This window comes from Rhinatrema bivittatum, chromosome 2 (genome assembly GCF_901001135.1).
Source record: "Rhinatrema bivittatum chromosome 2, aRhiBiv1.1, whole genome shotgun sequence".
In the NCBI taxonomy this organism is placed as follows: domain Eukaryota; kingdom Metazoa; phylum Chordata; class Amphibia; order Gymnophiona; family Rhinatrematidae; genus Rhinatrema; species Rhinatrema bivittatum.
In genome coordinates this window covers 258,123,926-258,138,754 of record NC_042616.1, presented here as the reverse complement: position 1 = coordinate 258,138,754, position 14,829 = coordinate 258,123,926, and the positions used below count along the sequence as shown (strand labels likewise).

General features: G+C 43.9%; 1 protein-coding gene across 4 annotated transcripts in view; it reads right to left on the bottom strand.

The window, feature by feature from the left end:
• The window catches only part of SLC4A7 (solute carrier family 4 member 7), a 385,387-nt gene that overhangs the window by 170,327 nt on the left and 200,231 nt on the right, over positions 1–14,829 (bottom strand). For all 4 annotated transcript variants that reach the window (XM_029589434.1, XM_029589432.1, XM_029589435.1 and 1 more), the window contains exons 4-6: positions 8,604–8,742; positions 8,149–8,309; positions 202–390 (exon numbers count right to left, since the gene is read on the bottom strand). In XM_029589434.1, the coding sequence (XP_029445294.1) occupies positions 202–390; positions 8,149–8,309; positions 8,604–8,742 (489 nt within the window). The remainder of the gene's footprint in view (positions 1–201; positions 391–8,148; positions 8,310–8,603; positions 8,743–14,829) is intronic.

Sequence of the window (14,829 nt, the reverse complement as noted above, 5' to 3'; positions counted from 1 at the left end):
TGTCATAAAGAGTAACTACCACTGTACCTTTATTCAGTCACACAAAAATTACACATGGCTAATACATACCAAATGACTACAAATCTGACAGTTGTTCACCTGCGGTTTGTTTTTCTTGAGGCAGAGGAAAGTTTGCACACAACTTCCAGTTAAATAGCATTTAAAACTGATTAGTATAAATTGGATGCTACAACTTCTCACCATTTCGTTCAAGCAAGTGAGGGTCAGAATGTTTCTTGCCTATGTCTGCGAAAGATCTGACCAATGGGATGCGGCTGCTCAGTTTTTTCTCATTCTGGTGGTGGTGTCTCTTCAGAAGTGCTTCTCTAACATTCTCTCTTACAGACTCGTTCAGTTGGCCAGACGTGATCATATTGTCCAGCACCATATCTGAACAACAAAAAAAATCAATGTTAAATTAGAAATACACCTTATTTGGTGCAACAATCAGACAGGTTACATATATTACACACTTTCATATATCTATATGTAATTGGCATCTGCTGATTAGAAAAAAATCACTACCAGTTTTAAACCTTTCCCACTATGCTCCATCCTAGAGATGTGCTTCAGGTAAAACTTTCATGTTGGCCTTCATTTCGAGGCCCCCCCACCCCCCACAGGAATTTTGTTTTTCCCGTGGTTCGAGGGGGGGGGGGGGGTTTCGGGGGCCCCGATTTTTAAGTCAGCGTGCACTAACTGGAGTCAGCGCACAATAACTCAAAAATGAATTTTTTCCGAAATTTAAGAAAAAATTAAATCGTTTTTCGGTTCTCTCGAACCATTCCGAATTAGGCAATTTTGTTGACATTGCCTAATTCAGGAAAAACGGTTGCACATCCCTACTCCACCCTGTATCTCTCAAAACCCTTCCAATGGTCATATAATAATGAAACATCTTATGATAAAACCTAAGATACATCTTTAATTCTCAAATACTGTTATCTCCTGGAGGCTAGGTTCAAGGTTTGCCGGGCTTTCTAGTAATTATGGAGTGCATCTTTTCCAAGGTTGCACTAGTTCTAATTTCTCTAATACCAGAATTAAAACAGTGGAGCATTTTCCTCCAGTGTGTAACAATAAGAAAACCTGCAATACGCTTTCAACAATGTGTGTGTTCTTCCAGATTGTCAAATCTGTTGAAATACCAAGTAGAGCAAATTCAGGTGAGGGAATAAATGCAGCCTGTGCTCTTTCAGGGTCTTGAAAATATTAGCTCAGTATTCTGAAAGTATTTTAAAGTGAACTGTTTTCTACTAGGCATTAAACAATTGTCACGTTGATTCTAGGGAGTCTTGCAAGTCTCTTCCCACTTAGAGTGCTTTTTGCACTGAATCAGTTCTTGGACTCTCTTACTGACGAACTCTTGTGAAGTCAAGCCTTTAACCAGGGAGTTCAACGTTTGCTGGCAGATCATTAAAACATGATGAAGAACTGTGCCACAACAAAGCTGAGTACTTATACTTAAAGTATCAGAGTTCCAGCCTCACATCAAACCAAAGCCAAGCATTTGATACATGAAGACAATGTATTTTGTTAGTTCCTTCTAAACTCTTTATATATTGATTGTATTTTACTGCTGTATACTGCACCGGGCACGCCAAATTAGACCAAGACAGACAACGAGAAATTACTATTTAGCTGATAATTTCCTTTTCTTTAAAAGTCAGATGAATCCAGGACAAGTGGGTTATGCACTCTACCAGCAAATGAAGACGGAGCAAGCTAACGTCACATATACCCCCTGCAGTGATATTAGCCTGCCAGTTTTCTCTGCAAAACAACCGTGGACAGACTAGTCAAAAAACTTGATTAAAAACAGACAACCACTTCAATACTCAGCCAACAGGCAACACTGAGCTCAGATAAGAACAGAAGAACATAACACTAGTTTAGGGCCTGGAGTTACACTTATCAGTAATTCCAGTAACATGTAGGCACACAGGAGGAGTAAAATGCAACATGGCAGCCAAGGGAGGGAAGCTGGATTCATTGACTGCCCTAAAGAAAAGGAAATTATTATGTAAATAGTAATTTCTCAATTCTTAGTGTCTGGTCTGATGAATTCAGAACAAGTGGAATGACCCAAGCTACTCCCGAATAGGGTGGGAGGCTGCCTGTGGTCCAGACAAAACCGCACATGCAAAGGCCACGTCCTACTAGGCCTGAACATCCAGGCGATAATACCCGGAAAAGGTGTGCAAGGAGAACCATGTTGCAGCACGGCAAATGTCAACGGGAGACAACAATCTAACTTCTGCCCATGACACTGCCTGAGCCCAAGTGAAATGAGCCCGAACCTGACTAGGCAATGGTTTCCCAGCATCCAAGTATGCAGTCATGACTACCTCCTTAATCCAGTGAGCTGTTGTAGCCCATGAGGCTGGTTCTCCCTGTCTAGTACCACCGTGAAAGATAAACAGGCGATCAAACTTCCGCAAAGACTCAGTAACCTTCAGATACCTGACAATGTGTCTCTTGACATCCAAGGGTTGCAACAGACTATACTCCTCTGTATCTCTTTATCCAGAGATAACAGTGAGATGATCTGACTCAAGTGAAACTGAGTGACCATCTTCAGTAAAAAGGAAGAAACAGTACATAGCTGTACTGCCCCTGGAGAAATGTCTCCTGACAAGACAAGGCCTGCAGTTTGGAAACCCTACACAGCAAACAAATTGCCACAAGGAACACAGTTTTTAAAGTCAGCAACCGCAAGGACACAGTACATAGCGGTCTAAACAAAGGGCCTGCCAAAAAAACCAAGACCAAAATTAAGACTCCATAGGGGCACCGAAAACTGCAAGGGAGGACCAAGATGTTTCACTCCTTTCAGAAAACAGGCCACAACAGGATGAGCAGACAAGGATCCACCATTTATCCGCCCCCTTAAACAAATGAAAGCCACTTCTTGTACCTTTAAAGAAGCCTTTATTCAAGCCATCCTGCAAAAATTCCAAAATAAGTGGAATCTTGAGCAAGGAAGGAACAGCACCTCGATCTGCACACCAGGCCTCAAACACTCTCCAAACTTGCACACAGGCCAAGGAAGTGAAGAACTTTCTAGCTCTTAGCAAGGTGGAAATGGCTGCGGAGTATCCACGTTTCAACAAGTGAGCCCTTTTCAAGGGCCATACACCCACCATAAGACAAAATTCTGTCGGATCTTCATGAAGGACATGTCCCTGCTGCAACAGGTTCTCCTGTGCGCTGGAAGTCATAAGCCTCCGCAGATCTGCATACCACGGTCTTCTGGGCCAATCTGGGGCATCCAAGAGCACCATCCCCCTGTGGCATTCGATTCTTTGAATCAATCTGCCCAACATGGCCCATGAGGAAACGCATACAACAATTGGTCTTCGGCCACTCCTACACCAGGAAATCGATCCCCAATGACTTCGGATTAGTTCTGCAGCTGAAGAATCACAGAGCTTTCGCATTGCGCAGAGACGCCAACAGGTCCGGGAACGGGAGACCCCAGCAACCCCAAATCAGCTTAAAAGCCTCATCTGACAACGCCCACTCTCCTGGGTCCAGACTCTTTTATTTATTTATTTATTTATTTGAATAGTTTTATATACAGACAACCGTTTGCACATCGTGTCGGTTTACATGTAACTTACTAACCACGGTTATATAGGCATTTCCTTCACATAATAACAGGAAACAATAAGATGCAATAACAAAGAAACTAGCTACATTGGTGGGAGGGATTCAAACTGGGAGAAACATGATTTGCTGAGAAAGTCTGCTCTGACATTGTCTTTGCCTGCAATGTGTGAGGCTGATATCTGGAGATGCATTTCCGCCCTTTCCATAAGTTGATTTATTTCCAGCGACAGCTGCTGGCTCTTGGTACCTCCCTGCCGATTGATGTAAGCCACGGTCATTGCACTGTCAGACATTATTCAGACTGATCGACCTTGTAGCCTGTCAAACTGCAAACATGCTAACAGGACAGCCCTGGTTTCCAGGCGACTGATGTTCCAGAGAGACTTCTGTACTCCAGTGCCCTTAGTTCCTGACAGGGAGCTCCCCAACCTAGGAGACTTGCATCCGTTATCAGTACTAGCCAGTCTGGTGGGGACAAGGAGAATCCCTTCCGTACTTGATCTGCCTGCAGCCACCACTTGGCAGGTGGAGCTGAACAGAATAGTCCTGGTACTGCAGATTCCATCGAGACAGCAAGGAGTGCTGCAGAGGACACATGCGCCCTTGCCCATGGTACCACTTCCAAGGTCGCCGCCATTAAGCCAAGGACCTGCAAAGTAAGACCATAAAGTCGGGCACAAAGTGTTCAACAGACAGATTTGAGCTAGCAACTTCCAAATTCGAGTTTTCGGCAGAGCACCTTGCCTTGCTGCTTGTCGAACCGAACCCTCAGGTATTCCAGCTACAGAGTAGGCTGAAGGTTGCTATTGGCTAGGTTCATCACCCAGCCAAGCTCCTGCAACAGGGAAATCACCCTGCGAGTTACCAGGTGGCTCTCTTCCAGCAACTTAGTGCATATCAGCCTGACATCCAAATACGGGTGGACCCAGGATTCCATTCTTTCTCAACGCTGCCGCAATTACCACCATTACCTTGGAAAAGGTTCTGGGAGTGGTGGCCAGACCAAAAGGCAGCACCCGCAACTGAACACAGCACCCCAGAACTGCGAATCGCAGGAAGCATTGATGCTCTAGTCAGATGGGAAAGAGAAGATACGCCTCGGACAGATCCAGAGGGGTCAGAAATTCTCCCGACTGCAAAGCCATTATCACAGAGTGCAATGTTTCCATGCAAAAATGCCTCACTTGCATGATGGTTGATACCTTTGAGGTCCAGGATGGGACGAAAGAAGCCCTCCTTCTTTGGCATAACAAAATAAATAGAACATCACCCCGTATTTTCTTGAGATGCGGGAACTGGGACCACATCCCTCAGACTGAGCAGTCTGGTCAATGTAACCTCCACTGCCTGCTTCTTCTGCGTGGAGTGCAGGGAGACTCCATGAACACATCCAGAGAAATACTGCGAAACTCCATCGCATAACCTTCTCTTATCACCTCCAGGACCCACTGATCCGATGTGATCTTGACTCACTGGGGGTAGGTCGACAAACCTTCATTGGGAGGGTCGAGAGGGGCCACCATCCGAGCCTGCGCCTCATCTGAGCTGTCGGGGACAAAAGGACTGAGACCTACCAAAAGGGCTAAGTCTTCTGAAAAGTCGCTCCACTATAGGGATGAAAATGCCAGGATCCTTTAGAATGACCTCTCATGACAAGGGAGTGCTGCACCTGTCATCTTCCGGAAAACAAGGAACTGGAGATTCGCCCCACTTACTGGCCAGTTTCACCAACTTGTTGCCAAACAAAAGCGATCTGTGAAAGACAATTTGGTGAGATTAGCCTTGGAGATCACATCGGTCAACCAATTTTTCTTAACCATTACCGGAGCCTGGCCCCCACAATCGAAGCCAACCCTCTGGCCGAAGAGTGGACCAAATCACAACCCGCATCAGCCAAAAAGGAAGCTGGTTCCATAACTGCCCTGGAATTTACTCCAGAGTCAGCAACCTTCTGGGAAAGAAGCAAACAAGAGTGAGCCACCAAGGAACAACAAGAAGCGATCTGCAAGGATATTGCCATAGCTTCAAACGCCTGCTTAAGCATAGTCTCAATATTTCTATCATGAGCATCCTTCAAGGCTGCTCCTCCTTCCAAGGGAATAATGGTCCACTTGGAGACTGCACACACCAATTCATTTACCTTTGGAAAATGTAAGCACTCATCACTGGGTCCAGAGGGTATAGGCCTTCCAAAATCCTACCCCCTTTGAAATTAGCCTCTGGGGCATCCCACTCAAGATCAATCAATCAATTCTTGAATGGCTTCCATCACAGGGAAAAAAACAAGAGGCCTTATGCAAAGAAACCAAAATAGGATTTTTCTTCGGCTCAGAAACTGGATCTTCCTCAGGAACCCCAAGCAAGGTCAAGGTCTGGGAAATCAAGGCTGGCAGTTCATCCCTGTGAAAGAACCGCAAAATAGTTCTATACAGTTCCAATCTGGGGGGGGGGGGGGGTGGGAATTTCCTCATTTTCAAGAGACAGGATTGTCGTAATCTGTGCTGTTCAGATCTCCAGCCAGAGGAGCCCCTCAGGTGGTACTCCGGCGAACAGAAAGTCCAGGCAAGGTTCCCACCTGTGCCTCTGCTCTAAGAGCATGGGACAGAACAGAGGACTGTGCCTGAAGAAAAGATTGTTACCCCTGGAAAAATTCTACCCAGGAAAAAGTAGAAGCATCCAGACTGGGAAGTACCTGAGGAGTACTAACTGAGCTACCTTCCCCTGTTGAGGAACCAGTTAAGCGAGTTTCAAATTCATGTGCCCCACCTGACATCTTTAGCCAGACCCACAACTGGCTGGGAAGAACCAGGCTTAGCAAAATCAGAGGAAGACAATTCATCCTGAGCCTCCAAACAGCACTGGCACAATTCAGCGGGCGCTCCTGGCTGAGATGCCTAAATATGACAAGCAGTGCAAAGAGAAGCATTTAGGCTTCTTAGGCACAGGAGCCATAATAGTCGACAATGCGCAGAGCAGTGGGCGGAGGCGTGCGTCTTCCTTTTTTATTTTTTTATATAAGCGCAACTAGGCGCCCAAAAAAAATGTACACGTCCAACACTTATGCGCACACACCTAGATGTTCCACCATGCGCTCAAAAATTATACGTCCAGGACTTAAGCGCACATACCTACCAAAATGAAAGCGCACAAAAATCTTAAGCGTGTAGTACCACTTGTATGCTGACATAAGCACATGGCCAATAGGTGGCACTGAATGTGGGCACTCAGGATTCAAGGCTTTATTGTGTGCCCAACAACTAGGCGAACAACTGAATACACAGCGAGACGCACATGCTGGACCAATAAGCCTGCAGAGGGCAGCCTCAGAAAGTCTACAAAAAGCCGTTGCGGCCTACCACACTGCGCGCAGCAAGAAGCCTCGGAATGGGGCCTAGCCAACAGAGGCTGCTCAATGTGACAGACTGCCCATGTCCCTTGACCTCCCACAAAGTGGGATGAACATCGAAATGGCGAGTCAAGCTCAGAGATCAGACGGAAGGAAGCCCTGCACAGTAAAACATCCCACTAAGTCTTTTTTTTTTTTTTTTTTTTTTAAACTTACTGGAGCTCAGCCTTAACTGGCTGAGCACAGAGATGGTCTTCGGCTGTGAGGGGGAGAGAGAACATGCCATAACCACCGTGCTCGGCTTCCTGCACCCGCTGCCTTTCAGCTGTTCAAGCAGCTAAATCCACCCTGGCAAAACTGGCTACCAGACCAAAGTAGACATCTGAGGGACCACGGAAATCACCTCAGGAAATCTCAACTGGGGGATGGTCCATTTGGTATCACCACAAGAGTGGGGTGTTAATTTGCTTTCCTGTATTCTCCTCCTTAAAACTGAAGCAATCCCCAATAGGGAGATGTACGTCCACCATCTGCTAGAGTTGGAGAATACTGGCGGGCTGAGGTCACTGCAGGGGTATATGTACTATAAAAGTCAGCTTGCTCCATCTCCATCTGCTGCCCAGGCTCCACTCACCCCCTCTCTCCCAGGGAGATTGCATTGCCAAAGCTGGTAAGCAGGAGGGGAGGCAATATCATCCAGGGCTCCAGTCCGTGGAGACTAGTTCCTCGAGTCATGGGGAGGATGAGCTCTCCTCCCCATAGGAACGGCAAGATCCTCAATCCTTCCACTATCTGAATCCACCAATGCAGAGTGATCAGTGAATCACCATGGAACTCCAGCCTGGTAGAACTCAGGCGAGTCCCCAGGCTCAGCGGCCTACACAGATCACAGACAGACTGCATACTCCAATCCTGTCAGCACTGTGGGAAAAAAGAAAACAGACAGAGCACAGAGAAGACAAGTAGAAAAACCTGCAGGAGCAGTTTTTTGTTTTTTTTGGATAACAGACTGTCAGGCTGCACAGGGGGAACCCATCATGTGGAGAAAGAGAGAAAGCTCTAGAATCTTTGAGATCAAAGTTCCATGCTGGGCTCCATCTGATAATATCACCCATGTGTGAGGACTACCATCCTGCTTGTCCTAGAAGAATATCAAAAGAACTTTTAATCAGTGTTGCTACATCAGTCACCTGCTATCTCTTCTATGGTGTTTGCTCTCATGTCCAGCATGACTGTCCCATTTAGTATACAGCTCCGCAGTTCAAAGAGGCTGTGCAAAGACAGAGTAGCCACATAAGGCTTGCTCCATCGGTCACCACCATCTTCAACATCTTCTTCAAATTTTAGCCACCTGAAATGTAAGCATAGGGTGCATATGAATATACAGATACAGATGGGTATGGTGGCCTACTGGAAGCACTGCAGAAATAGTGCAAATCTAGTCCTCAGCAGTTGGGTGCCATAAAAAGATATAAAGCATGCTACCTATATGTATATCATTTCTCTACTACCATATGCTGAGGTGGTATTCTTGCTAATGATATTCTAGATAGATTTCTTTCTGTCCCATTGGGTAGCAAAACTACCAGCTTCCAGTCAATTATCGATTACTGTTCCAATCTAATTCTGAAAGCAATGGACTTACCTTGCAGTTTCTTTCCATTCATATTCTCCACCATCCCGAATGCATAGCTCATCCATTTCAGTGAAAAGGTCATGAGGAATGTGCTCTTCATCATCATCCTCCATCCCAAGGATGAACTGTACTCGCTGTGAAGGAGTATCTTAATGGAAGCCAACAAAGTTAAATAAGATTTCACTTTTGTTAACAGAAAAACAAGGCAATTTTACGACAGCTTAACTACATTTTCCCATCAGAAATTTCACTGCTAAATTAAGCTTTCAAAAAAACAAAAAAAAAAAATTAGCACAACCCCACAAACACAAAAATAAATCACAGCAAAGTACATTGCAGAATACTGGGACTGGAAGGATTCTGCACCAAAGAGAGCCCTCATAGTACAACAAATTAAAGCAAAAAAATATGTACAGCAAATTACATCTGAAATATTTCTATAATTGTTCTTTCATGATGAAATCTTACAGTATGCTGTACAGATCAATGAAACTGTTTGCTCTTTGTGGTATATATATTCAAAAACCATTTAGACAAATAATGGGAAAGTTATCCATCTAAATGGCTTAGTCACATTTTTAAAATGCTTACTCGGCTAAATTCTAGCTGGATAACGAAATATTTGGCTAGAATTTAGCTGGGTAAGTCAGGGGTGTTTCTGGGACAGAAGGTAGGCATTTTGGGGAGGAGATGAGTTAGCCATAGGGCAGGTCTAAAGTTAGCCAGCTAACTATGACTTATCCGGGTATATTCAGCAGTGTGTTGCACTGCTGAATATCCGGCTAACTTAACTAGCTGCTTAGTGGCTAAATATTTATCCCTTTTTGTTTTAAAATATTTTGATTCATATTTTTTAGACAGCAGAATGTGAAAAATATATAAGGGTATGAAGATTTAAGCACTGTAAAATGTAATCTAAAAAAGTATATGAATCACCTTTACTGCATTGCTGACTAATACTTTTTTTACAGAGCCAATCACCTCTGATCTACTGTAAAGATGAATCCTAAGAAACTTCAATCACTACAAAGGACTGCCAAATCTGTGAACTCTGAGTCAACCACCTCTTGGCAGTAAAAGATGACACTTGGGACATGCCCTCAGAGTCAAAATACAGCAGTGGAAGGCTTTCCTCTCTGAAGCTGTCCTATTACAGTTTAGTATGTCAATGACATAAGAGTGCTCAATGCACAAAAAGCCAACGCAAAAAAGAGCTTATCACCTTTCCCAGACTCTGCTTTTGAATAAGTGAGTTTGGAGTACCACAATTTCCCCAACCCCGTTTCTACGACCAATCTCTGTATATTTCTAGCATGTCATAAGTACTGGTTTCTACCACCACCCTTTCTCATTAAAAAGTGTTTTTTTTCATATTCCCTCTGAACAAGGCTATTTCCAGTTTCATATCATGACCCCTTAGTCAATGAATTTCCTTTTCTTTAGAAAAATTCTTCTCCTGTGATTTACTCAAGCAAGTCATATTTGAAGGTTTCTAGAATATCTCCCATATCTTTCCTTCATTAAGCACATTGAATTTCTAAGAACATGCCATACTGGGTCAGACCAAGGGTCCATCAAGCCCAGCAACCTGTTTCCAACAGTGGCCAATCCAGGCCATAAGAACCTGGCAAGTACCCAAAAACTAGGTCTATTTCATGTTACCGTTGCTTGTAATAGCAGTGGCTAACTTCATGGAGGACTTGTGTTTCAGGCTCTGTATAGCAGAGTTGCTCATCTGTAATGGGTGTTAAGGACAATGTTTCCTGACCCTATCCTAGAGAGAAAGGTTTTTAGGATATCCCTAAATGAATATGAATGAGTTGCAAACTTGGAAGACCCAGGGTATGCAAATTATTTCATGCATATTCACTATGGCAACCCTGAAAATCAGACTGGATAGCTATGCCTCCAAGGCAGAGTTAGGAAACAGTGCTCCAAGGACAGCAGGATGTCAATCCTCACACAGGTGACAGATGGAGCCTAGCCTGGAACTTTTACTTCAAAGTTTCTAGAAACATTGAGTATGCCCTACTGGGCATGTGGCAGCATGCCATACTGCCACATAGGGCCCCTTAAGTCTAATTTAACTTAAAATTAGAGAAGCCAACTCCAAAGAAAGATGAGCAGGTTTTGTAATGACTAACATCCTGCTGTGCTCAGATAACTCCTGTTACAGGTAAGAAGCTCTGTTTTCTCAGAGGACACGCAGGATGAGAATCCTCCCACATAGGGAATTCCTAGCTACAGACTGCCCCAACAAAAAAATGGGGGAAAATATGAAACCATGTCAAAAGGCACAAACTTTTTGGTAGCCCTAAGCCGATGACTTATTTTCTGTCTTTTTATAGGGCAGCCTGGTAATAAAACAGATCTAAGAGGAATGGAGTTTGGGCCTACACTTCAAAGAAGTTCCTTAGTTCAGACTGACTGAACCTACTGTCATTTCAGGAATCCCTGTCCAAACAATAATACAATGTGAATGTGTGGTGAGAACTCCATATTACATCCTTGTGGAACTCTTCCATGGCTCTGACACTGAATCTTGAGTCACTTATTGCAACTACACTACTATATATTTTCTGGTAATGTCATCTTTCGCACATTTGAATTCTGACCTGGAAGAGAATTCTCAAAAGCTAGTCAAGAAATGTATTAAGTTAGTCCAAAAATAAAATATCACTTTATATATAATTTTTTAATATTTTTATTAATCTTTATTTCTATGCATTCAAGTGAACTATATGGAAGCAAAACTAATTTATCCACTGTGAGCCTTGAGATGGTCCACCAGATTCAGGCTTACATAGGCATAACAAATGGAGATGCAATCTGCTAGTCAACTCAATAGTGTATGGTAAAGGCAATCCCTGGTTTGCTGATGCCAAAAGAAAAAAAAAGATGGCTGGACCTTCTAAGGGTTTCAGTCCACTCCAGACAGAAAGCTAAGGGGTTTTTTTGCAGTGCAAACTATACAGCATTTGTTCACCTTGATAGACACAGAGCCTGGGAAAGAATATTGGAAGAATGCTTGACTGTTTAAAGTGGAAGTCCAACATTACCTTAAGCAGGAACTTAGGATGCATTTGCAGAACCACCCTATTGTGAAAAGGCTTGGTATAAGATGAGTAAGTTACTAGGACCTGGAATTCATTGACTCTGCAGGCCAAAGAGATCACCATTAAAAATACGACCTACTCAGCTCACAGGATGCAAAGGATCAACGAGATCTTTCATCAGCTGGGACAGTATCACACTATTTAACGAGTTTTATATACCGTCATTCAGAAACGTTAAAATAATGCCATCATAACGGTTTACAAAATAAGGTTACAGGGATAAGGGGGGTTAAACTAGGGATGCAAAGTACAAACTGTTATTAAGCATAGGGGATAACATGTGTAAGGATTTAGTTCAGTTTTTTGTTTCATTTCTAATTTATGAAAACCTGGATGTGATGAATTTCATTTATTTATTCATGAGGTTGGATTTATTCATGAGGTTGGATTCTTCTCCCCTGCTTCAACGGCAGGGGAGAAGAAAAACAACCAATAAGGGCTAATAACATAGTCTGGGTAAAACAAATAAGCATGGGTGCAGCTTGCTTATTGCGGCGGCTACTACCCCTAACGAATCAAGCTAGATATTTCACTTGGATGCAGCTCCATCACTGCTCTCTACATTAAAGGTGGGGGTGGAAGGGGAATAGAACCAAGAGCTAAGAGAAACAGATAAGTATGAGAGAAAATATGTGTGAAGCTTACTGGGCAGACTAGATGGGCCATTTGGTCTTCTTCTGCCGTCATTTCTATGTTTCTATGTTTCTATGTTGTGCTGTTCATTGGGTGAGTTGGTATGCTTTGTTGAACAACCATGTTTTTAACTCCTTTTTGAAGGTTTTTAGGTTTTCTTGTGTTCTGAGCTTAGTTGGTAGAGAGTTTCAAGGTTTTGGGCTACCAAAGGAGATTGCTCTTTTTTGGGTTGAGGTGAGTTGATTTGAGTGCGTTGGTGGTGTTTTTGGAGTCCCTTATTTGCTAATCTAAGGTTTCTGCTTGGGGTATGTAGTTGTATGTAGGGGCTTAGCCAATTTTCTTGTTCTTCACTAAAGTCCCAAGACACAGTAGGAGGCTTGATGAGAGGCTTCAAAAAAGGCAAGCCCTGCATAAAGGCTGTACAGAGATAGGCCTACCTTCTACATGTTGGTGATAGGTGCCAAATGCATTAAGATGAACTCTGAGTTGGTTGTGAGATCTGACCGAAAGATATAAAAGTAATCAAGCAGTTTGTGTTAAGCAGGAGAAAGGATCTAGAGCTTTACTCACACCACAAAGCAAACCTCCTCCACTATGACCCATAAAACTTCCTCATAGAGTCCCTCCCCTGGAAGCCAGAAGAAATGGGGAGACATCCTCTGAAAGATTCAGAAGTTGCAGGGCTACATTCTCAACATCTAGGCTGTGAGAACTAGCAATCCCAGGTTTGGCTGGAACCTGGGATTGCTGAGTGATAAGGAATGGTGAAGTCCCCAATCTGATTGGATCCTTGATAGATCTCACATAGGAGAGGAAACCAAAATTTATCTCAGTCAAAAGGGCACACACAGGACTCCAGCCCTCTTTTCTTAAGGAGTGGCTTATTTATAACACAATCAGTAATATAGAACTCACAATGCTTACCTTCAGCAGCATAATCAGAGACAGTTTTCCCATTTAGCATCCTTGCTCAAGACAGTATTACCAAGGGAGTTGCATTCTCCTGGAGACTGAGGCCTGTCTGTTCCTCCTTGGGCCTATGCCCTTAATCATGCTCTCAGGAGGGAAGGGGGGGGTGAGACCCTCAGAGCGACCTATTTGCCTAAGCTTTTAAGTTGGATGAGGTCAGATGCCTGGTCCAGCGCTGTTTAAAGAGTTTTCAGGGATACTCCTTCACGAGGCTGCTATGAAAATTACACACCTCTGAATTTCAACAAGGTCATCGAATTGAGAGGAACCAGAGAATATTCATCCAGCAGGTCCTGGCCCCAATTCAGGATGAAAGAATTCAGCACTAGTTTGCATTGAGTTCCTTTCCTGGAGCAGAAGAGCAGGACCTTTCTTTTCTGAGGGGATGCAAACATATCCACATGGTTTGTCCAACTCAAGGAAGACCCCAGTTCAGGGTCAGTTTTAGGGGCGCTCCAGGACCTGACAACCTGTTCATCAGGACATTCTCCTCACCTGCCAGAGACATGGCCCTGAGGACCACTGCTTGAGAAATAGCCCAGACCCACATCTTGACAGATTCCAAACACAAGAGATATGATCCCATTCCTCCCTGATTGCCGACATAAAACATCACCACTTGATGGTCTTTCTTGACAAGCTTTCAGAGTGTACCGAACTGCCACTAGTTCTAGGAAGTATATCTAATGAAGCTTCTCCTGAACTGACCAAAGGACTTGGATGTAAAGTCCCTCTACATGGACTCCCCACTCTAAGATGGAAATGACTGGTCAGGACAACTTGGAGTGGAGGAATTTGAAAGGATCTACCCCTGACCAGTTTGAACTAGTTCAACTACCAGAATAGGAAGTCCTACAGCAGCCTGGGTAATGAGGATATCTCAGCAATTCTGAATGATTTGATCCCACTGCAATCTGAGGATCTACTAAGCTCTTCTCGTCTGATCACGTGCAAAGGGAATAACATGCACTGTTGAAGCCATGAGGCCCAACAACCTTAACATACCCCATGCTGATCCCTGGGAACTCATTTTATTCCTTTCTACTGTATATATCAATGTGGAAGGAAAGCTCTTGCATGAGTGATATCTAGCAGTGCCCCTAAAAATGCCAATTGAGATGATGGGCTCAAGTGGGACTTGGTGGTGGTAGCTGATGAACCCCGACAGCTCCAACACCAGGATGGTTCTTGCACACTGATGCTGTAGCCCCTTCCTAAGATGCAAATGTCCAGATCGGGGTGCACATGTACCCCTAAGCTTGTGCATGTAAGACGACAATTTTAGGCCGCTTAGGAGACTTTGTGATGAATCAGAACAGGCTCTAATGATTGATGATTATTGCATATAAGTTGAGTATAGAGATTGTGTAAAGACATGACGCTATCATGTCGTTCCTGGGACATCCTGGCAACAGGAGAGCTGGGATAGCCCCAGGGAACATCTGGTGTCTCTGGGGAGATCAAAGGCTAAGACATCTGGTGTATCTTAACACCTGGAAAGATCAAATGCTAAAGAC